The sequence below is a fragment of the Physeter macrocephalus genome, chromosome 15, assembly GCF_002837175.3.
Source record: "Physeter macrocephalus isolate SW-GA chromosome 15, ASM283717v5, whole genome shotgun sequence".
NCBI classification, from domain to species: Eukaryota; Metazoa; Chordata; class Mammalia; order Artiodactyla; family Physeteridae; genus Physeter; species Physeter macrocephalus.
The window spans coordinates 18,329,616-18,356,641 of record NC_041228.1 but is presented as its reverse complement, the minus strand read 5'-3'; the positions used below and the strand labels follow the sequence as shown (position 1 = coordinate 18,356,641).

Genomic DNA, 27,026 nt, shown 5'->3' with positions numbered 1-27,026 from the left:
TTAGTGAATACTCTACCAAAGTAATTCTGTGATTTCCACACATTCCCATGACAAAATTGAAAAAAATAGCAGCTCCAATCTTCTGAAATGAGATTCTACCATGGAGCTAATTTCTACTTAAAACTTTCAATACTTGCAAGGGTTTTAGAAAAAATTCATTGAATATTTTCTTTTAGACTTTAACCTAACATGTTGCTGTATTTTTACTTTTTTTCCAGTTAAAGATTTAGAAAAAAGAAAGGAACCAAAACCCAGAGTCAAGGTTTTGGACAAAGGAAATGAGAATAAACCATCTGTACCAGAAGAAGGTCAGATTTTTTTTTTTTAATTTGCTTATTTGGGGGATTGAGTTGTCTTAAGAACACAGGCAATACATACGTCCTCGGCCGTTGGTCCCGTCAGAGGAGTATAGTTCTAATAAGAAAATCTCCCTCAGCCCCACCTCATTCCCTCCTTCCTTCCTCACACATAGTAACTGTCAACACTTCCCTCTCCCTTACTTTTCCATATTTAATACATCACTAAGTTCTAGTGAATTTATTTTCTATTGAAATACTGACAGAATCTGTTCATTTCTTTCCATGTCTACTGCCAATACTCCGCTAAGCTCCCCTTTCTTTCCTGGTGTGCAGAATTATTTAACAAGATCTCAATTTGTTCTCTGCCCAGAAGTTAGAGTGATCTTTGCAAAACAAATCCGACTCTACGCTCCACGTACCACCCCCCCGCCCCGCACACCTTAAAACCCCTTCAATGGCTTTCCACTGCTCTTAGGATGGAGACCAGATCCTTATCAAGACTTTCAAGGCCCCCCATAGTCTCGTGACCTACCTACCTTTCTTCCTTCTTCATCTCCTTCCTTCTTCATCTCGCTGTTTAATTTTAAAACTTTACAAACACATTGCAAAAACTACATACTTCTAAAAATGAAATTGCAGGGTTAAAGGATATGCAGATTTTACAATTTTGATAGTCTACCAAACTGACACAATTTTTTCAATAATTTATTCTTAAAACTTACACTCTTTCCAATATTTGAAATTCTCAGTTTCAAAGTTTTCTTATTTCTTCTAATAATTTATAATTTTATATTTATATTAACTATATTATTATGATTTATTAAATATATCAGGCATATAAAAAGTATAAAAATAAGTAATAAACAACTTTATCCAGTTAAGAAGATAAATATAAACAGCACAGTCAGAACTCCCTATATATCCCTGCATATTCCTTTTCCTCCCCTTCTAAGAGGCTGCCAGTATTTGAATTCAGTGTTTATCATTCCAATATGTGTCTTTATTATTTTACTACATAAATATATGAATCCTGAAACCATATTTTCATTATGAATTCATATCTTAAATTTTGTATACATTTAATCAAAATCTATGTATACTTTGCAGCTTTAGATTTTTTGAATTATCCATGTTGACTTATGTGAGGCAATTTATTCATCTTTGTTGTGTAGAATTCCATTGGATAAATATAACCCAATATATTTAACTCTTCTACTCTGATGTTCCCAGTATTTTGCTATTACAAAATTGCTATTAAAAAATTGCTATAAGTATTATTATTTATGTTGCCTTCTGTACTGTGGTAGAATTTCTCTAGCATATACACCTAGATATTGAATTATTCAATTATAATGTGTGCATATCTTCAACCTTGTTCATCTTGTCTATGGTATCTTATTATTTTATATGTTTTTATATATAATATTCTTTCCTTATTATGTTTTTCTTTTTCTAACTTCCTGAGTTGAATGCTTATCTCATTAATTTTCAGTATTTCTTCTTTTCTATTATATGCATTTTTTAAGGCTACAAATATCCAAATACTGCTTTAGCTGTATCACATAGATTTTGATATGTAGTATTATTTTTATGTAGCTCATGCTATATAATTTCTAATTTCTACTAGACTTTCTATTTTGATCCACAAGTTATTTAGAAATATATTATTTAATTTCTAAACATACAGAGATTTTGTAAAAGATATGTATTTGTTGTTGGTGTCTAACAATTGCATTATAGTACCAATATCTTTAAAAAATTTGTTCAGACTTATTGTTTAAATGTGGTCAATTTTTTTTTAACCATCGCATGTGTTCTTGAGAAAAATTTTAATCTCTGTGTCTGGGAGATTTGTCCATATCTCTTTGTAACTGGCAATTTTGCTTTAATTAGAGGCTAAGTTCATGTAAAATAAGAGTTGTTATATTGTCCTAGTGAATAATTCTTTTTATTTTGTAAAAATTTTCTTTATTCTTAGTAATTCAATATTTGACTTAGACACTATTTTGTTTAATAGTCACATAACATATTGATTTTCTGCCCTTTAAGTTTCACCCTATTTGTGTTCTCAGGTTCAAGGTGAGTAAATCTTTTAAAGAGCATTTAGTTGGATTTTAAAAAATCATCTCTTACAATCTCTGTATTTTAATTGGTGTCTGTAGTCCACTTACATTTTGGATTTGCCATTTATTTTATGCTTCCTATTATGCTACATTTTCCCCATGTATGCCTTATTCACTTAAAATTGATCACTTTAAAAAAAAAATACATTTTCCCCTCTACTGAACTAGCAGGTATTTAATCCTTTTGTGTATGATTATAATTAAATTTTTAGTGTGCATACAAAACCAAACTCTAAAACTAATCAGTATATTTACCATTTCCCAACCAATACAAAATTTTATAGTACTTTAACTTCAATTATCTACCCTCTATATTTTACATAATTCATAACAAATACATTAATTTTAAAATTTTTGCCTCATGAAGGTGTAATATTTATAGTAATTATAATTTTAACAGTCATTGTTTGTCCAGAACTTCCCATGTTTATAAATTTCTTTGCTCATTATTCCATCTTGCATCTCAGATTTTCTGCATGTGTTCAGTTTCATTTAGAGAAGATCTGTGGTGGTACACTTAACTTTATTCACACAAAAATATCTGCAGCCCACCCTCAGTTTTGAAAGACTAGCTGGGTACCAGGTTGAAAGTTGTTGTCTCTAATCATTTAGAAGATATTTCATTCTCTTTTGGCTCTCATTTAAGACAAGTCTGTTGACAGTCTAAACTTTATTCCTTTTCAGGTAATCTCTCTTTTCTCTCCAGATGCTTTTCAGGCTTTCTGTTCTTTTTCTTTTGGTGTTCTGTTGTATCACTACAATAAGTCTTGTTATAGATCTCTTTGTGCTCCCAGAATCAGGATTTATAACTTTCACTGATTTTCAACCTTTAGCTCTTCAAATATTCTTTTTCTCAGTTACCTATTTCTTTCTCTCTTCTCTCTTTCTCTCTCTGTATTCAAATTATATTTATCATAGATAGTCTTTTTTGATGATCTATGTCTCTTAACTTTCGCATTTTCTATCTCTTTGATTTTATCAATGACATTTTGGGTAATTTCCTTTATCTTTCTATTAGTATACTAATTACCCTTTTTATCTCTTTCTAATCTGCTTTTTAGCCTGTGCTTTTTAATGAGTAAATCTGTTATTTCTAGAAATTATATTTGATTTTTTGAAAATTTTGCTAGAAATTTATCTGGTACATTGTTCCATTTTAGTGTTTTTTAAAAAAATTATTCTGCTGTCTTAATCATGTTTATTTTATATTCTGAACCCAATAATTATATTATCTAAAGTATTTTAGGGGTAAATGTTTCTTTTCTTTTCTTTACTGGTTTTCATTCATGGTGCTTGTTTTCTTGTTTGACATGTCACTTTGATTTGTGAGCTCTTTTGTGGGAATTCTTCACAGCATGGTTTAGGAGTGAGCAACTCCAGAGAGGTGCCCCTTGGTTGCTATCAAATTGGAACCATTTTATGTTAATTTCTTGTTTGGGGATGCTCAAGCTTGTCAATGTTACAAATTCATATGATACTATGTAAATATTGTTTTTCTTATTACCATTTTACCCACTTATTTTAACATCCATTGATGATTCTTGCCTGAGTCAGTTGCTACTATAATGTTTCTGAAATGATAATTTTCCTAACTTCATTGTTCATTCTACATTTATTAGGTGGCATTCTACTGTAAGGGAGATCTTTCCCTTCTCCCATATTTATTTATTTATATAATTTTTATTTCATGTGATGGATTATAATCCATTACTATCATGTATTTTGATGCTCAAATTCTTCCAGAACTGCTCAGTGGGAGCTATTTCAAGGTGTCTCCTATGCTCTTTTAATATATCCCCATCATTCTTGAAGCTCTTCCTTGCTTTCTGGCACAAACCTTGCATTCCAGGCTCCTCTTGTAGTTTTTGTGCCCTGTCCTGAAATCAACCACTTCTTCAAGGAGTTGGGTTTTTTTCATGAAGAATGGTATTTAGATACCAAAATGTGGTTACTAGATGTGTTTATGCTTCTGGGCCCTCTTATCTGAGAATACACACACACACACACACACACACACACACACACACAGTCCATTATCTATTTATCTATCTATCTTTTTATCCTCTATCTTATTGTACCTTGTTTCTATCATCTATCCATACCACAGGGTTTATTCTAGCATTTCTTTTTCCATATTTACAACTCTCTCTTCAAAAGAGTTGGGTAACATGGCCCCCGATATCTTAAATGCATCTACTTATATACTCAATCATAACAATAGTTTCAAACTTGCTAATTTACACACTTAGCAAAAAGTCTGTTGACTAGAGTTCGATATTTGTCTTTAGTGTGGGGTATATAATAAAATATGTGTTCAAAAGGATCTTGGGTTAGTTCTTTTCTTCCCTGTTCACTGTGGTTTTGTTATTCATTTTTAATGCAGTCAGGTTAATTTGTGAGTACATAAAACATTAATGTGGTTCCAAAAGTTAAAAAGTATACAAAACGGAAATACTCAAAAGAAGTATGACTTCCCCTATTTCTTCCACCCAGCTTTACTCACCAACTTTAAATAACCAAACTCATTAATTTCTGATTTACTTTCCCTGTGTTTTTTTTTTTAATTTCTAAATACTTTTATGGAGGATTTTAAGTGTAAGTTCTTGGCTGAGTTTTGGCTTAGCATTCTTTGCCAGGCAGTGCTTAAAGAATGGCACTCAAGGTGAAACCTATCTTCCATCCACGGATTAGAGTTTGATCCCAGAATTTAGCTATAACTAGATATTCCTAAAATGTCCTCAGTTCTCCTTTCTTTTCCCTGATGCACCTTCCTCTTCTAAAACATAGGTTTGAGTGAAGTGAATTGAACACAGGGAAAAGAACAGTGAAAAGTGAGAGTAACGTTAATATATGTTCTGATAAATCCTCACGGACATCTGCAGAAGGACCTTTCATTCAGCAGTTCATTTGCTTTACACACTAAACACATGTTTATGGAGAGGCCTTTCCTGAGCCACTTTCACTAGGGGCTGTTTCAACATATTTATTGCAGTGATGAAGACCTGGGTTAGGGCAAAAACTTTCAGGAATTTTGTAGATAAAAGGTGGCTTCCTCTTTTAGGTGAGGTATATGAAGGGTCAGAGAGGATTCTGAGAGCCCTGGTGATATGAGCGAATAGTCTTAAGAAATAAGTTGTAAACAGTGGTGAGAATTCAGGCCAGAATTAGGGCTCCCAGGAGAGTGAGGGGGAGGGTTAATGGGGCCCACTGGAGATTTTAAAAAGGTCTTCCCCACCCAAGCCTTGATGTACTTTTTTTTTTTAATTTTTAAATTTTATTTTATTTATTTTTTATACAGCAGGTTCTTATTAGTTATCCATTTTATACATATTGGTGTATACATGTCAATCCCAATCTCCCAATTCCTCCCATCACCACCACCACCACCACCCCGCCACTTTCCCCCCTTGGTGTCCATTCGCTTGTTCTCTACATCTGTGTCTCTATTTCTGCTCTGCAAACCGACTCACTTGATGTACTTCTTTCCATAGCCCTTCTTTCAAGATGTGATACTTCCATGATTCACATTGAACTCTGCTCTTTATTTTCCCTACAATCTACAGTCTTTTGGTATAAGAGTCTACATTGATAGTGGCTCAGATACAATTGGACGTAGTTCAAATATTTTAGAAGTTTAGTTTAGATGTAAAGAGCTAAGATCATTAACAAAAGTTGCTGTGCAGTTAGTTCCTTGTTTGCCATCTACTGTACGTGTTTCTTCAATAATCCAAATCCAACTCCCAAAGAAAAGTGGTATTGGCCTTGGAGCATAATACTGGCACATCTGCAGCAACTGCTATTTCTTCTGTGTTGTCCAAACAGCTTTCTCCAGTTATTTTTGGTGTTTTGCACAAGAATACAGGACTTGATTGAAAAAGATAATGAGATAGAAAGAAAAAGTAGCATAGGGTTTCCTTGTTTTTTCCTCTTAATGATTTTTAAATTAAGATCTCTGACCCTCTTTGCATTTTTTTTTTTTTTTTTTTTTTTTGCGGTACGCGGGCCTCTCACTCTTGTGGCCTCTCTCGTTGCGGAGCACAGGCTCCGGACGCGCAGGCTCAGCGGCCATGGCTCACGGGCCCAGCCGCTCCGCGGCATGCGGGATCCTCCCTGACCGGGGCACGAACCCGCGTCCCCTGCATCGGCAGGCGGAATCTCAACCACTGCGCCACCAGGGAAGCCCTTGCATTTTTTTAAAATGAATTATTTTTCTTTGCAGGGAGAAGGTAAGGGGAGGGTCCCAATGCTTTGATTTTTAGGAGGAAAAAATAAGATGAGCTTAAGTTATTCTTTCCAAGGGTTGGCAAACTATGGCCCATGGGCCAATCCAGTCCTCTGTTTTCTTAATGTGTAATTGGGTTTTATTGGAACACAGCTATGCTTATTTCTTTATATACCATTTATAGCTACATTCCCACAATATCAGAGTTGAGCAGATACAACAGAGATCAGATGGCCTACAAAGACTGAAATATTTTCTGTTTTGCCCTTTCCAGAAGAAGTTTGCCAGTCCTTGCTTTAGAATGTTTAAAACTTGTGAGTATGTTGGAACAGAATTACTCACTGAACTGAGTAATTCACTGCTTGTCTAAGGACAGCTGTCCATTTTGGTATTTCCAATAAGAATCACATAGGATGTGCTCTCATATATATGCCTTCAAAACATCCTACTTCTCCTACTCTCACATTTGTTTTTTTTTCCCTACCTGAAACACGAATTCTCCCAATTAACATTAAATGAGTTAATACATATAGTGTCTAGAACATAGTCAGTGCCACAGAGTTATTTTCTTTTTTCTTTCTTTTTTTTTTGTGGTACGTGAGCCTCTCACTGTTGTGGCCTCTCCTGTTGCAGAGCACAGGCTCCGGACGCGCAGGCCCAGCGGCCATGGCTCACGGGCCTAGCCGCTCCGCAGCATGTGGGATCTTCCCGGACCGGGGCACGAACCCGTGTCCCCTGCATCGGCAGGCTACTCTCAACCACTGTGCCACCAGGGAAGCCCTTGATAAGACATTTTTAAAGGATTTTTGATACCTCTTCTATTGGCCTACAACAAATTTTATCATTCTTAATCCATGAATTTTCCAGTGGTAAAAAAATAATAGCTCTTCCTTAAGTAAGTTTTCAGACGTCCTCATTTTAGTTTTTTTATTTTTATTTTTTTCAGAGATATCTGAAGTTATCATTTTATTTTATTTTATTTGTATATTTTTTAAGTTTTATAAGCCTATATATTTTTTTAACATCTTTATTGGAGTATAATTGCTTTACAATGGTGTGTTAGTTTCTGCTGTATAACAAAGTGAATCAGCTATACATATACATATATCCCCATAACTCCTCCCTCCTGCGTCTCCCTCCCATGCTCCCTATCCCACCCCTGTAGTTCACACAAAGCACCGAGCTGATCTCCCTGTGCTATGCAGCTGCTTCCCAATAGCTATCTATTTTACATTTGATAGTGTATATATGTCCATGCCACTCTCTCACTTTGTCACAGCTTACCCTTCCCCTTCCCCCTCCCTGTGTCCTCAAGTCCATTCTCTACGCGTCTGCATCTTTATTCCTGTCCTGCCCCTAGGTTCTTCAGAAACATTTTTTTTTTTGGATTCCATATATATGTTTAAGTGTACAGTATTTGTTTTTCTCTTTCTGACTTACTTCACTCTGTATGACAGGCTCTACACCATCCACCTCACTACAAATAACTCAGTTTCATTTCTTTTTATGGCTGAGTAATATTCCATTGTATATATGTGCCACATCTTCTTTAGCCATTCATCTGTTGATGGAAACTTACATTGCTTCCATGTCCTGGCTACTGTAAATAGTGCTTCAGTGAACAAGGTGGTACATGACTCTTTTTGAATTATGGTTTTCTCAGGGTATATGCCCAGTAGTGGGATTGCTGGGTCGTATGGTAGTTCCATTTTTAGTTTTTTGAGGAACCTGCATACTGTTCTCCATAGTGGCTGTATCAATTTACATTCCTACCAACAGTGCAAGAGGGGTCCCTTTTTTCCACTACCCTCTCCAGCATCTTTTGTTTGTAGATTTTTTTTATGATGGCCATTCTAACTGGTGTGAGGCAATACCTCATTGTAGTTTTGATTTGGATTTCTCTAATGATTAGGGATGTTGAGCAGCTTTTCATGTGTTTGTTGGCAATCTGTATATCTTCTTTGGAGAAATGTCTATTTAGGTCTTCTGCCCATTTTTGGATTGGGTTGTTTATTTTTTTGATATTGAGCTGCATGAGCTGCATGTATGTTTTGGAGATTAATCCTTTGTCAGTTGCTTCATTTGCAAAAATTTTTCCCATTCTGAGGGTTGTCTTTTTGGCTTGTTTATGGTTTCCTTTGCTGTGCAAAAGCTTTTAAGTTTCATTAGGTCCCATTTGTTTATTTTTGTTCTTATTTCCATTTCTGTAGGAGGTGGGTCAAAAAGGATATTGCTGGAAATGGTTTCACTTTTTCACCATTGAGAATGATGTTGGCTGTGGGTTTGTCATATATAGTCTTTATTATGTTGAGTTCTGGTCTTATATTTAGGTCTTTAATCCATTTTGAGTTTATTTTTGTATATGGTGTTAGGGAGTGTTCTAATTTCATTCTTTTACATGTAGCTGTCCAGTTGTCCCAGTACCACTTATTGAAGAGGCTATCTTTTCTCCATTGTATATTCTTGCCTTCTTTGTCAAAGATAAGGTGACCATATGCACATGGGTTTATCTCTGGGCTTTCTATCCTGTTCCACTGAACTATATTTCTGTTTTTGTGCAGTACCATACAGTCTTGATTACTGTAGCTTTGTAGTATAGTCTGAAGTCAGGGAGCCTGATTCCTACAGCTCCGTTTTTCTTCCTCAAGATTGCTTTGAATATTCGGGGTCTTTTGTGTTTCCATACAAATTGTGAAATTTTTTGTTCTAGTTCTGTGAAAAATGCCATTGGTGATTTGGTAGGGATTGCATGGAATCTGTAGGTTGCTTTGGGTAGTATACTCATTTTCATGATGTTGATTCCTCCAATCCAAGAACATGATATATCTCTCCATGTGTTTGTATTATCTTTAATTTCTTTCATCAGTGTCTTATAGTTTTATGAATACAGGTCTTTTGTCTCCTTAGGTAGGTTTATTCCTAGGTATTTTATTCTTTTTGTTGCAGTGGTAAATGGGAGTGTTTCCTTAATTTCTCTTTCAGATTTTTCATCATTAGTGTATAGGAATGCAAGAGATTTCTGTGCATTAATTTTGTATCCTGCAACTTTGCCAAATTCATTGATTAGTTCTAGTAGTTTTCTGGTGGCATCTTTAGGATTCTCTATGTATAGTATCATGTCATCTACAAACAGTGACAGCTAAAACTTCCAAAACTATGTTGAATAAGAGTGGTGAGAGTGGGCAACCTTGTCTTGTTCCTGATCTTAGTGGAAATGGTTTCAGTTTTTCACCATTGAGAACCATGTTGCTTGTAATATATGGCCTGTATTATGTTGATGTAACTTCCCTCTATGCCCACTTTTTGGAGGGTTTTTATCATAAATGGGTGTTGAATTTTGTCAAAAGCTTTCTCTGCATCTATTCAGATGATCATATGGTTTTTCTCCTTCAATTTCTTAATATAGTTTATCCCATTGATTGATTTGTGTATATTGAAGAAACCTTTCATTCCTGGGATAAACCCCACTTGATCATGGTGTATGGTCCTTTTAATGTGCTGTTGGATTCTGTTTGCTAGTATTTTGTTGAGGATTTGTGCAGCTATGTTCATTAGTGATATTGACCTGTAGATTTCTTTTTTTGTGACATCTTTGTCCGGTTTTGGTATTGAGGTGATGGTGGCCTCGTAAAATGAGTTTGGGATTTTTCCTCCCTCTGCTATATTTTGGAAGAGATTGGGAAGGATAGGTTTTAGCTCTTCTCTAACTGTTTGATAGAATTCACCTGTGGAGCCATCTGGTCCTGGGCTTTTGTTTGTTATCAATTTTGTTATCTTCTCAAAGTACCCGCTTTTAGTTTTATTGATCTTTGCTCTCATTTCCTTCATTTTTTTCATTTATTTCTGATCTGATCTTTATGATTTCTCTCCTTCTGCTAACTTTGTGAGTCTTTTGTTCTTCTTTCCCTAATTGCTTTAGGTGTAAGTTTAGGTTGTTTATTTGAGATGTTTCTTGTTACTTGAGGTAGGATTGTATTGCTATAAACTTCCCTCTTAGGACTGCTTTTGCTGCATCCCATAGGTTTTGGGTCACTGTGTTTTCATTGTCACACAACAATGAGTTGAATAGCACAATAGCTAAATGACTCAGGCTTTGGAGTCTGTCCTGGATTTGAATTCCAGCTTTTCTACCTGCTTAGTGTGTCATGATGGGCAAGTTATTAATCCTATAAGATTGGTGTATTTTCACTCCATTGAAAAAGAAAGATTCTAGTTACTTAATCTTTCTTTTTCAATGGAGTGAAAAGGACACCTGTCTTATAGGATTAATATCAGGCTTAAATGGAAAAGACATATGCAAAGCATCTGATAAAAGCAGTCACTAAATGTGAGATCTTTTTATTAAAAAAAAAAGGAAGCAATGAAAAGTATCTGCTGCAGTCAATAAATGAATAACTATATTTGTTAGGGTTCTCCAGAGAAGCAGAACCAATAGGATATATATAAATATAGAAAAAGATTGATTATAAGGAATTGGCTCACATGATGATGGGGGCTAAGAAGTCCCAAGATCTGCAGTCAGCAAGCTGGAGACCCAAGAGAGTTCATGGGGTAAGTTCCCATCTGAGAAATGGTAGGCTCAAGACCCAAGAAGAGCCAGTGTGTCAGTTTTGAGTCCGATGTTCCAATCAAGGCAGTCAGGCAGGAGCAGTTCCCTTTTTGTTCTATTCAGGTCTTCAATCAATTGAATGAGGACTAACTGCATTAGAGAAGGCAATCTGCTTTACTCAGTCTGTGGATTCATATGTTCATCTCATCCAGAAACACCCTCCCAAACAAAGAATAATATTTGATCAAATGTCCAGGAACCCCATGGATCAATCAAGTTGACATATAAAATTAAGCATCACGCTATATAGTATATTTCTAGGAAGTAAGAAGCTCTACAAAGAAAAATAAAACAGAATAAGGGAAGAGGGTGATGGGGAGTGGTGTTTTAGATAGGATAGTCATCTGTCAGGGATGCTTTAAAATGTACGTCTCCAGCAAGACTGGGCTAAATGAGCGCTAAGCGCCCTCCGATTAATGTCGACTCTGAACACGACTGAAATTAACCCCCTGCTCCCCTTCCTTTTAAAAAAATAAATAAATTATTTATGTATTTTTGGCTGAGTTGGGTCTTTGTTGCTGCGCATGGGCTTTCTCTAGTTTCAACGAGCGGGGGGCTACTCTTCGTTGCGGTGTGGTGGCTCTGTGTTGTGGAGCACCAGCTCTAGGTGTGTGGGCTTCAGTAGTTGTGGCTCACGGGCTCTGGAACGCAGGCTCAGTAGTTGTGGCTTACGGGCTTAGTTGTTCCGCAGTGTGTGGGATCTTCCCAGACCAGGGCTCAAACCCGTGTCCTCTGCATTGGCAGGCAGATTCTTAACCACTGTGCCACCAGGGACACCCTCCCCTTCTGATAGATGGACAGGTTGTAACATTAATATGACAGATAACTAGTGGCCACCCATGTTACATTATGTGAGGACGTCTTCTATGGTGCTAGTAGCATAGTATGATGGAAGAGGCAACCAAACCTTTACAAGACCTGGTGCCCAGTCCTGGCTCTGCCTGAACTGTTCATTTGTCTCTCTGAACCTCAATTTCATTTTCTGAAAATTGAGGACAATCGTGGCTCCCCACAAGAATGTTGTAAGAATCAGAATATGCCAATGTATTGAAAAATCCTTTTAGAACCACTGAGCTCTTTGCAAATGTAAAATGATGTTAACTCTTAAAAAAAAAAAAATCTTCAGGGATGTGGCTGAAGCCAATCTTGGAAGCAAGCTCTTAGTTTGGTAACTTGAACTCAACCTTACCAGAGACTTAAGTGAGAAATTGTTCTGTGACCACAGTTTTCCTTCAAATGTCGTGGTTAATGAGTGGCCTAGCTGGATATTTTGCTAGTGGCACTGAGAAAAATAATTCAGAGCCACTAAATGTATCAGACCAGTTGTGGTGAAAATGATCACGAGATTTTCTGAGTGCATATTAAGATAATGTGAGTAAAAATATTATGTGCTCCCCTTTCATTTAGATTTGCCTCTGGCATTGGGAAAATATCAAGGAAGACAGGGAAACCTGATACAATCTCCCTGATCCCTAAATAACCATAATCCACTTTTCCAGTGTGGTAGGGTGGCAGGGCAAGGGGAGAGACCACATTTAATTGAGCCAACATGGTTCATTTTTCTAGTGCCCTGCTGTAGGTATGAATTATGTGAAAAGAAGAATTCTTTTTTAACAAGACAAGTCAATGTACTCAGCCAAAGGGGATAAAAACATAAGACACAAATCCCTCACTTCTCAAAGAATTCTGTCTAGTCAGGGAGATAGAAATGGAAACAAATTATAATAGCCCAGTGTTATGAGTACAATAAACCATGTACAAATGCAGAGACAGTAAGAGGAACAGGTAATGAGTCCCATCTGAGGACTGTTGGAAGAGCTTCTTGGAGTTGGTGGAGTGTAACCTGGGTTTTGAAGGATGAATAAGAGTTTACCTGGCAGAAAAAGGCTGCTTCTGTCAATTCTCCCTTTTTCAATTTTAATTAACTAAGTTGATGAATACCCTTCTCCATAAATACATTGTAAATATTTCTTTATTTACTATAATTACATCTTTAATTTGAATGCCATTAGAACAAAAGGAATACTATGATATAAAAAGAAGACTTTAAATGGTAATTTCATACCATTCTAACTAAAGTAGCACCTCCAAAGGCCCCCCACACCACTACTTTTTATTTCACTCTGTTTATTTCTATAAAGCTCTTTTAAAAATCTGAAATTATGTTGTTTTGTTAGTCTGTTTCCTCTCACTAAGAATTTAAGCTGCTGGAAGGTAGGAACTTAATTGTATTCTCAGTTGCCCAGAAGAGTGCTTGGGATATAGTAAATATTAAATAAACACATTTTTAATAAGTAAATTTCATACAGGAAATTAGTTAATATGAAATTAATATACATAGGTTTAGTGTAGACTGATTTATACTAATTCAGATTCCTTGAATTAACTTGTATTTTCAACATAAAATTTTCTCATGATGTCAGTAACACAGTAAAATTGGTGTAAAACTATAGTAAAAGGGACACTTGTCATGTGGGCTACTTAAGTGCTAAGTGCATACATTTGGGAGGGAAAAAAGTTATCTAGACAGTGATGCTTGCAAATGGCACATACTACCTGTGGACACAGCAGGGTCAAGTGCTGGGGGGACACCGCCTCATATTAGAGACTTTTCCCCCTGCTTTCTAATTTGATGTAATGTAGGGACCTTATTGAAGTCAGTATATCCTGTGGTTAAGAGCATAGATTTTGGAGATGTATTACCTGGGTTCAAATCAAAGCTTTGCCTCTTCTCTCGGTGGCACTCTGGGCAAATCACACAGCCCATGTATATCATATTTTTTGGCTGCAAATGGGACTGATTATGATACCTGTCTTATAGAGCTGTTATGAGGACTAAGTCAGTAGGTAAGTGTAGAGGGCATAATGTTTAATCTAACAATGTACATAACTTTCAGATATGAAATTGTTAGTTTCTTTGGACCTCCTTATCTTGTACCTACAGTTGGTGTACTACATAATGGGAATTGTTCCTTCTGATTCAATCTGTAACATTGAGTGTTGTTTTTATTTACGATGTAGCCCATGTATTGGGTGCTTTCCTTCAATTGTGGTCAAGTGCCTAGCTTTTTTTTTTGGTACTACCTGTATTTTCAGAATTGTATTTTAGATAAAGTTCATGTTTAGCCAAGAGCTGAATTAAAATACATTTCAAGAATTCATTTCCTCTGCTCCTTTGGTTTAACTTTAAATATGATATTGATGGCAAAAATAATTTATTTCATTTAAAATAATTAGTTGGACTAATTTCAGTTTTTGACTGTTATGAATCAAATTGCTATGAACATTTGTGTACAGTTTTTTGTCTGAATGTAAGTTTTCACTTCTCTGGAATAAGTGTCCAAGAGTGTAATAGCTGGATTGTATGGTAATTTTTTGTTTACTTTTTAAGGAAACTGCCAAACTGTTTTCAGAGTGGTTGTACCATTTTATATTCCCATGAACAAAGTGTGAGTGATACCGTTTCTATACATACATGCCAGCATTTGTTATCACTATGTTCTATTTTAGCCATTTTGATAGGTGTGTACAGTGAAATCTCATTGTGCTTTTAATTTGCATGTTCCTGATGGTTAATGATGTTGAATATATTTTCATGTGCTTATTTGCCATCTATATACCTTCTATGATGAAATATTTGTTCAGGTTTTACCCATTTTCTAATTGGATTGTTTTGTTTTATTTGCTTGTGAGTTTTGAGAGTTCTTTATATAACCTAGATACTAATCCTTTGCTGAGTGTGTGGTTTGCAAATACTTTCTCCCAGTCTGTAGCTTGTCTTTTCATCTTCTTCATATGAGCTTTCACATAGCAAAAGTATTTTATTTTGATGAAGTCCAGTTTATCAAACTTTCTTTTTATGTGTTTGTACTTTTGGTGTCGACTCCAAGAACTCTTCTTCTAGCCCTACGTTCCAAAGATTTTCTTCTACTTTTCTCCTAAAGCTTTATAATTTTACTTTTTACATTTAAGTTGATGACCCACTTTGAATTAATTTTGGTATAAAGTATAGGGTTTAGGTCAAGTTTCTTTCTTTTCTTTCTTTCTTTCTTTCTTCCTTCCTTCCTTCCTTCCTTCCTTTCTTCCTTCCTTCCTCCCTTCCTTCCTTCCTTCCTTTTTTCTTTCATGGATATCCAGTTGCTCTTGCACCATCTGTTGAAGTACTTTTGAACATTTGTCTAAAATCATATTTAGATATAAAATCATATAGTTGAGCATATTTGTATGGGTCTATTTTGGCTTTTCTATTCCTTTTCATTGATATGTGTGTCTAACCCTCTGAAATACCCATTGCTTATGTACAGTAAGTAGGGTGAATACCCAGTAAAATGATTCCTTCCATGTTATTCTTCTTTGTCATGACTTTTTAAAAAACTATTCTGGGGTCTATGCCTTCCCATATAAATTTTAGAATAAGCTTGTCTATGTCTTAAGAAAACCTTTCTGGGATTTTGATAGGAATTGCATTAAACCTATAGATCAATTTGGGGATAATTGACATCTCTTCTATGTTCAGTCTTCCTGTCTATGAATATGGTAGACTTCTTCATTGATTTATGTCTTCTTTGACTTCTATTAGTAATGTAATTTGCAGCACACAGATCTTGCACGTTTTAAGTATATACCTAAATATTTCATTATCTTAGCAGTAATCATAAATGCTTTTAAATTTATTTTTTCCAGTTGAGTGAGTACAAATTGTACCTCATCATGATCTTGATTTTTTTATTATTGTGATCACCAATGTAGTTAAACATTCTCTTCATTCATTTATTAACCATATTATATATTTCCTATTCTTTGAAGTATCTATTCATGGCTTTTTATTTATTTATGTATTCTTGATGCTGATTCTTTTTCAGTTTTTTATTTTGTACATGTCTTCTTCCAGTCATAACTTATCTTTTTATTTTATTTAAGGTGTCTTTTGATGAACAACTTAAAAAAATTTAATATCACTAAAGTTATCAGTATTCTAATTTCTATTCAATTAATTTTCTATCTTACTTTGGAGATATCTAGAATTTTTATCTCCAAGTCAGAATGACTTGAATGAGCTAAGTTAACACAATATTTTTATTGGAAACAATTTTAAAATGGAAAATACCAGTTTTCATAGCCCTCTTCTAAATAAGCAAAGAGAAACTGCTCCCTTTGTAAGACCCTGTCTGCAGTGTACCCAAACAATTAAAAAATGAAATAATATCCCCAATAGTTTTGGAAGAAAAAGAAAACTACTTTTCATTTCAGGTAAGTTTCCCCATAAAAATTGAGAGAAATAGATTCTTAAAGCTTCTTAAGACTTTAATTTTCCCTGATTATTTCCAAAGCACAGACTAATTTCTACCCCATGACTTCTTGCATTGCTCTGTTTTAGAACTTTTTAGTGTGGTACAGAAGGCTGACTCCTAAGTTAGTGGTGGCTTTGTATTTGGTCATTAAAGAAGGGAGATTTGGTGCCCAAAAATGTAATATATAAACTTTGGATTGAGCTGTATTGTTTAGCTTACATAATGAGTATCTGAGTATTTCCTTGGCAAATACATTTTTTCCCCATCTGGTAAAAGGATCTAGGTATTCCACAAATGTGAAAAAAACGAAGAGCCAAGATAATTTTAACTAAATGTGGCCAGTAGGTACAAAGATATATATTAAACTGAGATATATATTAAACATAGTAGTTCAACTATTTCCCCGCCAGGAAAAAAATATATTCAATTTATTTATGAACACTTCTTTATTTTGCTTTTCACTATATAAATTATATTTTAAATTCTGTTTTATTGTCATTTTAATGTTAGAAAGCAAAGTAGGGATTTGCTGGGCATTTCAAGAGGTTGACATGGACACATATACACACACAATATTCCTGATCTCCAGTGCTAATATGAAAATTCAGCAAAGTTAAGCCATCCTTTGGGAAGCACAAACTGCAGTAAAAAGCACTGCTGGTAAAGATGCTGACAGTACTGTGACATTTTTAAGGATTCTTAAACCCATTAAGAATATTCTAGTATTCTGGTTCTGTGTGAATGTAAGTGGTGGTTTTCACCTCATCCAGCACAGACCTACCCCCTTTATTGCAAAGACAGCTGTTTGCCCTTCGCATCTTGCCTGCAATCACTGTGGGCTAGGACATTCCCTGAGGGCAAAGCTTAAGGTAGTGCCACTCCAGCCACCAGGCATCCTTTTCTAGATCCTTATTCTGAAACTTAATTTAAAAAATCAATTACTTAAATGACTTTTAGGGATAAAATCTTACTGTCACATAGACACAATATGTAAAAACATTTGAATTGGGGGAAATTCTTGGGCTCTTTTCCAATTTTCTTCTTCCACAAACCCTTCCTATTTTAGCAAAGGTCTGTGTACCTTTCTTAGGTTAAATGCACGGCCCTGCCTTTTCCTTGAATTCAGGAAGCCCATGTTTTCTTCTCTTATGACTGACTTCCTCTAGCATAGACTTATCAGAATGGGCGAGCCGCCTCTCTGCTTCCTGGCTATCTTCCCATCCCTGTTGACTCTCTACACGGGCGTTGCTAAGACCTTTCCTGGAAAGAAGCTACAGACTAAAACCCAAACTGGATGCTTTTGCACAGACGCTACTTTTTAAAATATGCAGAAAGCTTGAGTTGCTGAGATGGTGTGAACCTGCCAGTGTTTTGCTCTTTCCAGAACATTGGCTCTGCTGCCAGCTGTTACCACATTTTTTTCCTGGTAAAAATGCATTTAAAAGAATGGTTATAAAAATATGGTTGCTTTAATGGAAACTTTATTATATTCTTCGCACCAAATTATCTGAAAGACTTCAAATAAACTCACTCTTTTAAAAGTTCCAACAGTAACACAGATACTTTTTTGGTCTGTACTTTGCAGAAGTGAAATTTTTCTGTCAAACTCCAGCGGTTGCTGATATTGTAATCCTGGTTGATGGCTCATGGAGTATTGGAAGATTCAACTTCAGACTGGTTCGGTCTTTTTTGGAAAACCTGGTTACAGCATTCGACGTGGGCTCTGAGAAGACACGAATTGGTACATCTTCTACCATTAACAGCAGTCTGCTGCCGGTGTAAAACCACCAGGAAGCTTCTTAAGAAATTTCAAAGATTCTTTACCAAATGGTTTTCAGAATTACAGGTTTAACAATAGTGATATTCCCAAAAGGGCAAGTTTGCATCAATAAATACTTATTTCTACTATTTTTTGCTAATGACAGTGTCACTCAATTAATTATTGAACACATTTCAATTTTCTGGAAAGCCAAAATCTTCTCTGCTTAATAATAATAATAATAATAATTTTAAAGTTACCATTTGTTTAAGAATTTATTGGGTAAAAGTTTTCTTTTTATTTTAAAAAAACACAGCTGAATCCATTGAAATGTTTAACAATTGGAAAATGTTTTATAGTACAAGGTAATCTTTGCCAAATTAATTCTAGCTGAGATAAAAAGCAAAAAAAACGGTGTAAATCATTGAGCAACATATCCATTTTATTCTATAAAGTCTCCTAGGTTCCCTTCTAAATAGCCATAAAGAAAACTCATTCCTTTGGGAATAAAAACAAAAAACAAACACTACAATGTATACAGAAGTCAAAATATAATGTTGTACACATGAAGCTGGTATAATGTTATATACCAATGTTACCTCAATAAAAAAAATTAAATAAATCTAGACCTTTTATCTACAAACATGATCAGACTTTAAAAAAAAATGCTAAGTACCTGATTGGGTGCTCACTTCTACATGGCTAGAAAATATATACATTCCTTCAGCCCCCAGCTATGTTGAAAATTCCTTAAGTTGATGTCAAGAACTCATTTTGAAAGTACATAGTGAGGCAGAGAAAAAAATGTTGCAAAGATTAGGCCCTTCGTCATTCTAGCTTCTTGAATGGTCCACTAGATCTTTGAGTAACCCATCATTTCTGGGTGGGCTTTCTCATCTTTCTTTTCCAGGTCTTGCACAGTATAGCGGCGACCCCAGAATAGAATGGCACTTGAATGCTTTTAACACAAAAGATGAGGTGATCGAAGCTGTCCGAAATCTACCATACAAGGGAGGAAATACACTAACAGGTATGTTTTTGTTTAGTCCACATTTTTAGCAACATATCTTGCTGAAGAATAGTTTTATTACTTCATTTTGCCACTTTGCATGTCTTAGCATAGTATTTTTAAACCAAACTAGCATATAAAGTTCTTAGATGGCTCTTTTCTGAAACCTAGCCTTAAGAGTTAAAACCTAGACATCTCATCCCTTTTGCTATATGAATATAATGTCCCAGGAAGGGCTTGGTTGAACTAGAAGAGAACTGAGCAGTCCCTGACACTGACAGACTTTAGTAGCTGTCTTGACTTTGTCAGTTCATTTTTCTTCCTCTTCACCTGTTTTTCCTCCAGTCATGCTGTCAATTAAATAAAAACAAATTTCTACCAATTTTCAAGGAAGATATTTTCTTTACCCTTATTCTGCAATCAGTAGTTATCATGGAAATATTTATGGAGCTTTGGCTCACCAATATTTTTGATAAATTAGTACAATCGGCCCTTAGCATCTGCAGATTCAACCAACCAGGGATCAGAAATATTTGGAAGAAAATTCCAGAAATTTCCCCAAAGCAAAACTTAAATTTGTCGCATGCTGGTAACTATTTACAGACAATTTACATTGTATTAGGTATTATAAGTAATCTAGGGATGACTTAAAGTATCCGGGAGGATGCACGTTGGTTGTATGCAAATACTACTCCATTTTATATGAGGGACATGAGTATCCATGGATTTGGGTGTCACAGGGGGTCCTAGAACCAATCCCCCTGTGGATATCAAGGAACAACTGTAATGTAAGAATATTTAGATTACAATTATCCATGACCCAACCACAAAGGGTTATCACAGGTTTAAACCCTAATACATGCTATTTCCTTCTGTGGGCCCACAATGTGGATGCTCAGTTTAAATAATAGAGATGCTGTCATTGAATTTTAAGTAAAACCACTGAAATCCTGATAATTGCTTTGCCAATTGCAGGTTTAATCTCACAAGCTTTTTGTTAATACAACAAAACTTTATTAGGCACTAATCCTATAACAATATTTGGTATTTTTTTTTTTTCTGGGTGAAAAGTGTCAGACTCAAAAGGCAGAAGTTCAACTATCATTTTAGATCTGCCCCTTCTACCTCTATAAAACAGAGAAAGAGAATTTGTGGGTTTTTTTTAGATCATCATGAACAAAATTGAAAATGTAGTCATGATATTTGGGACATTTGCTTCTGTGGGTATTCTTGTTTTATCCTTAATTATAAAGGTTTAGATTTTCTTGTACACAGATCTGTTGATATACATTTGATATGAATTCAGTGTTCTTTATGAATGTTAGTTTCTGAGATTATGCACTGTTCAGCTATTTTTTATTACCTCTGTTTTGGTGGATTTTAGTTTTTCATCGGATCTGTCAAAGAATAGTTTATTGTAAAAATGAAGATGAAAGTGCACATCTAATAAAAACTCTTTTAACTTTCTAAGTTACTCATCTTGTGGTTACATTTTGCAGAATTGGCAGGCTTTTTATGAGAGACGGTTGGTTTGTATTTATTTTTTCTTGTTTTCTCCTAGGTCTTGCTTTGAACTACGTCTTTGAAAACAGCTTTAAACCAGAAGCAGGAGCAAGGACTGGAGTGTCCAAAATTGGCATTTTAATCACAGACGGGAAATCCCAAGATGACATTATTCCACCATCCAGAAACCTTCGTGAATCTGGTGTAGAACTGTTTGCCATAGGTATTTGTTAATTATGATCCTGTTTCAACAATGGACACAGACACACAACCACTTAAAACTATATATGATGCAAAGTACACTCCACTGAAAGCCAGGAGACCAGAACACTTTCAGGTCTTTTTTTTTTTTTATTGGTGTATAGTTGACTTACAATGTTGTGTTAGTTTCTGCTGTACAACAAAGTGAGTCAGTTATACATGCACATATCTCCACTCTTTTTTAGATTCTTTTCCCATATAGGTCATTACAGAGTATTGAGTAGAGTTCCCTGTGCTCTACAGTAGGTCCTTATTAATTACCTATATTATAGATAGTAGTGTGTATATGTCTATCCCAATCTCCCAATTTATCCCTCCGCCTCCCCCTGGCCTTTTCCCCCCTTGGCTCTAGTCATAGCCAGTCATTTGATCTGAGCCCCACTTCCTTACATTAAAAATGGAAGTGATGGATCTTATGGTGTGAGGATCTCTAGGTGAGATACCACACACAAAATGTTGTGAAAAGCATAAAGTGCAAAGATTAGGTACATATTCGTTACCATTTAATTAGTCAAGACTTTTCTCTTTAGTATCACTTTATAGCTATCTCTTCTCTGATACTGTAGAGAGAAACCAATTGATCATTTTCAAGGAATTAAGGTCTTGTAGTTAAGAAAGCAAAGAATTGTAGATATGCAATATTATTTCTTTGAAAATAACCCTTTATAAGGTATCGGTTTGTGGGAAGAATATGTATGGCACACACTCAGAATAACTGCAAAATATTTAGTTGATGCAATTTTGCTCTTGATTAAATTATTTACATTTTCGTTGGCGATAGGAAGGCCTTCTATTTAGTAGAGACTGACAAAAAAAAAAAATAGAGACAATTCCTCTGACTGATTTCTAGATTTGTTACTCAAAATGTGGTTTATAGAATGTTTCATTTGAGAAGTATTTGCTTCTTTGCTGGGTGGCAGGCATTTTGGTAGGTGCTGGAGCATAAATATGAACAAGGCAAAATCCTTACAAAACAAATTCCATCCAAGTCATGATTACCATTTCCTCACTTTTCCGTGCTCTTTACAACAGACTGTTTTGTTTGGAGAGGTGAGAGAGAAAGAGAGATTTGGGGTTTATCTTCTCTAGAATATTCTTAAATGATCCAAACTTGTTGGTTTTAACTAAATGCCATGAAAAGTATTATTGACATTAAGCTCATTGCTTCAGCATGCACTGTTATTTTGCTATTGTGGACACAGATCCAACTATGCATTTTAAAAACTATTGTAGAGGTCCATCAGACAAGGATCATTAGAGAGATTGATTTAATTTTTATTTTTTATTTTGCTATCCTTTTGTTCAGCAAAGAAAACCCCTGCAGAAGACTTACGCTAATAAGGGATTAATTTATGTGTTTACTCTCCATTCTGTGGTCTCGTTAATGATGAATGGATGAGTTTAAGTGAACTCATTCAGATGTGATTTGGACTTTTTCTCTGGGAATTACCTGGAAATCAGGAGTATTTATTATCTTATAACCCCCTAAAGCAAATAGTTCAGAAACAACCGATGCTTTGTTACTCAATCTGTTGAGGTTGGCAGATAAATTAAATGGCACAGCTGGGCACCTAAGAAGTAATTAATGTTGCCCCAGGTAATCTCTCTTCCTTGCTTCCATAGTACCTCTTTTTAACATCCTTAGATAATTGCAATGACTGGGATTTTTAAAGAAATGCTCCTTGTTTACTGAAGGCTGGGGAAGAGAAATCTACCTTTACACCCATGAAACCCAATCCTGTGCCTCCCTTTTTCTATTTCTAATTTCACTGGTATATATTTACTCACTTTAATGTGTAATCTTCTGAGAGGCAGGTTGAGATAGTAGTTAAGAGCATATGACTTTGGATCTAGACTGCCTGGGTGAGACCCCAGCTGTATACTTACTGGTTGTGCTTCCTTGAGCAAGTGAATCCACCTCTCTGTGCATCAGCTTACTCATCTCTAAAATGGGAGAAACAGTAATGCCAAACTCATAGGATTGGTTGTGAAGATTAAATGTGTTAATATATAGAAAACATTGAAGTGCTTGGGGCATAGTAAGCACACTCTAATTGTTAGCATCCATGGCTAAGATAGACTAGAAAATTCCAAGAGGGCCAAGGATTTTCTGTCTCAATTTAAGTAAACTAATTTTATAAAAATTTAAACCTGAAGTTCGGATAGTGTAGAGTACTGGTTTAATTACTCTTGCTTCTGCAATATTTATGAAAGACAGAAGGTAGTTTCATCAATACATCTTCCTGTTAAGATGTACTGAACAAAATTAAGACTTAATCATTTAAAAATGATTTTGAGGGAATTCCCTGATGGTCCAGTGGTTAGGACGAGCCCTTCCACTGCAGGGAGTGCAGGTTCAATCCTTGGTTGGGGAACTAAGATCCCACATGCCTAGCAGTGAGGCCAAAAGATAATAAAAATTAAAAAATAAAATAAAAATGACTTTGAAAGTGAATTTAAAAAACAATCTGACATGAGATGTGCCTCTTTAAAGTACAGGTGCTTTGGTTGCGGTGGAGACTGATGGGTGCAGGTCGGGGTCACTGCAGTTGCTTTTTCAGATGGGGCATGACCGTCATGACCCTCCCTGTTGTCCTCAATGCCAGGGGTGAAAAACGCGGATGAGAATGAATTGCAGGAGATCGCCTCTGAACCAGACAGCACTCATGTGTACAATGTCGCCGAATTTGACCTGATGCACACAGTTGTGGAGAGTCTGACGAGGACTGTCTGCTCCAGGGTGGAAGAACAGGACAGGGAGATCAAAGGTACAATGAATGACAGAGCACAGTTGCTCTGCTTATATGGGTATTACTCTGTGCAAAAATCTATCATGGATTATGAAAATTCTTATCATTTTTCACACTGACTTACTAAACAGTTCTTTGTGCTCTCAAGACAGGGATCATCAGAGTAGAAAAGGGAGTATATTGGTAGGTTCCATGGGCTTGTGGGAGGGATACTGCAAATTACTAGATAATATGTCCATGGTGTTGCATTTAGACAATCATGTTTGTTTTTTAATTAAATGTTGGATTTTGAGATCATTGAGCATTCACATGAATTTGTAAGAAATAATGTAGAAAGAGATCATGTATATTTTACCCGTTTCCCTCAATGATAACATATTACAAAACTACAGTACGATATCCCAGTCAGGAAAGTGACGTTCATGCAGACAAGATACAGAACATTCACGTCACCATGAGGACCATTTCTGTGGTCCTTCTATAGCCACATTCCTTCCCTCCGCCAACATCTTCCTAACCCCTGGCAACCACTAATCTGTTCTCCATCTCTAAATACTTTTCATTTTGGAAATGTTATATAAATGGAATTATACAGTATGTAACTTATGAGGACTGGCTTTTTTCACTCAGGGTTATTCCCTGGAGATTTGTCAAAGTAGTTGCATGTGTCAGTAGCTCTTTCCTTTTTATTGCTGCGTTGTATTCCATGGTATGGATGTACCACACTTTGTTTAACAATTCACACATTGAAAAACATCTGCGTTCTTTCCATTTTTTGGCTGTTACCAAAAAAGCCTGCTATGAACATTCATGCATAGGCACTTCTGTGAACATAAGTTTTCATTTCTCTGGGATAATGCCCAGGAGTGCAACTGCTTCATCATACTGTAATTGCATGTGTAGCTTAGTTTTAATTAAGAGACTGCCAAACAATTTTCCAGGGTGGCAGTAGCATTCTACATTCTCACCAGCAATATATAAGTGATCCAGTTTCTATGCATGGTCATAACATTTGTTGTTACTATACTTTATTTTGGTCATTCTGATAGGTGTGGAGTGCTATCTTATTGTGGTATTAATTTTCATTTTCCTGATAGCTAATGAAGTTGAACACCTTTTCACATGCTTATTTGCATTTGTATATCCTCTGATGAAACAGCTGTTCATATCTTTTGCCCATTTTCTTTTTAAAAATTTTTATTTTATTTATTTATTTATTTTAACATCTTTATTGGCATATAATTGCTTTACCATGGTGTGTTAGTTTCTGCTTTATAACAAAGTGAATCAGCTATACATATACATATATCCCCATATCTCCTCCCTCTTGCATCTCCCTCCCACCCTCCCTATCCCACCCCTCTAGGTGGTCACAAAGCACTGAGCTGATCTCCCCGTGCTATGTGGCTGCTTCCCACTAGCTATCTATTTTACATTTGGTAGTGTATATATGTCCATGCCACTCTCTCACTTCGTCCCAGCTTACCTTTCTGCCTCCCGATGTCCTCAAGTCCATTCTCTACGTCAGCGTCTTTATTCCTGTCCTACCCCTAGGTTCTTCAGAAACTTTTTGGGTTTTTTTTAGATTGCATATATATGTGTTAGCATACGGTATTTGTTTTTCTCCTTCTGACTTACTTCACTCTGTATGACAGACTCTAGGTCCAACCACCTCACTACAAATAACTCAGTTTCACTTCTTTTTAAGGCTGAATAATACTCCATTGTGTATATGTGCCACATCTTCTTTAGCCATTCATCTGTTGATGGAAACTTACATTGCTTCCATGTCCTGGCTACTGTAAATAGTGCTTCAGTGAACAAGGTGGTACATGACTCTTTTTGAATTATGGTTTTCTCAGGGTATATGCCCAGTAGTGGGATTACTGGGTCATATGGTAGTTCTATTTTTATTTTTTTGAGGAACCTCCATACTGTTCTCCATAGTGGCTGTATCAATTCACATTCCCACCAACAGTGCAAGAGGGTTCCTTTTTCTCCACACCCTCTCCAACATTTATTGTTTATAGATTTTTTAAAGATGGCCATTCTGACCGGTGTGAGGTGATACCGCTTGTGTTTTTGATTTACATTTCTCTAATGATTAGTGATGTTGAGGATAGTTAATGTGTTTCTTGGCAGTCTGTATATCTTCTTTGGAGAAATGTCTATTTAGGTCCTCTGCCCATTTTTGGATTGGGTTGTTTGTTTTTTTTGATATTGAGCTGCATGAGCTGCTTGTATATTTTGGAGATTAATCCTTTGTCACTTGCTTCGTTTGCAAATATTTTCTCCCATTCTGAAGGTTGTCTTTTCATCTTGTTTATGGTTTCCTTTGCTGTGCAAAAGCTTTCAAGTTTCATCAGGTCCCATTTGTGTATTTTTGTTTTTATTTCCATTACTCTAGGAGGTGGGTCAAAAAGCATCGTGCTGTGATTTATGTCATAGAGTATTCTGCCTGTGTTTTCCTCTAAGAGTTTGATAGTGTCTGGCCTTACATTTAGGTCTTTAATCCATTTTGAGTTTATTTTTGTGTATGGTGTTAGGGAGTGTTTTAATTTCACTGTTTAGAAATTAATTTAGCTGTCCAGTTTTCCCAGCACCACTTATTGAAGAGGCTGTCTTTTCTCCATTGTATATTCTTGCCTCCTTTATCAAAGATAAGTTGACCACATGCACATCGGTTTATCTCTGGGCTTTCTTTCCTGTTCCATTGATCTTTATTTCTGTTTGTACCCAGTACTATACTGTCTTGATTACTGTAGCTTTGTAGTATAGTCTAAACTCAGGGAGCCTGATTCCTCCAGCTCTGTTTTTCTTTCTCAAGATTGTTTTGGATATTCGGGTTCTTTTGTGTTTCCATACGAATTGTGAAATTTATTGTTCTAGTCCTGTGAAAAATGCCATTGGTGGTTTGGTAGGGATTGCATGGAATCTGTAGATTGCTTTGGGTGGTAGAGTCATTTTCACAATGTTGATTCTTCCAATCCAAGAACATGATACATCTCTCCATGTGTTTGTATTATCTTTAATTTCTTTCATCAGTGTCTTATAGTTTTATGCATACAGGTCTTTTGTCTCCTTAGGTAGGTTTATTCCTCAGTATTTTATTCTTTTTGTTGCAGTGGTAAATGGGAGTGTTTCCTTAATTTCTCTTTCAGATTTTTCATCAGTGTATAGGAATGCAAGAGATTTCTGTG

The 27,026-nt window shown here is 35.6% G+C and overlaps 1 protein-coding gene across 1 annotated transcript in view; it reads left to right on the top strand.

Annotated features, from left to right (window-relative positions):
* The window catches only part of COL14A1 (collagen type XIV alpha 1 chain), a 265,739-nt gene that overhangs the window by 58,327 nt on the left and 180,386 nt on the right, over positions 1–27,026 (top strand). The window contains exons 5-9 of the mRNA XM_024129388.3: positions 219–308; positions 18,130–18,285; positions 19,214–19,333; positions 20,874–21,038; positions 23,683–23,844. Coding sequence (XP_023985156.1) covers positions 219–308; positions 18,130–18,285; positions 19,214–19,333; positions 20,874–21,038; positions 23,683–23,844 — 693 coding nt within the window. The remainder of the gene's footprint in view (positions 1–218; positions 309–18,129; positions 18,286–19,213; positions 19,334–20,873; positions 21,039–23,682; positions 23,845–27,026) is intronic.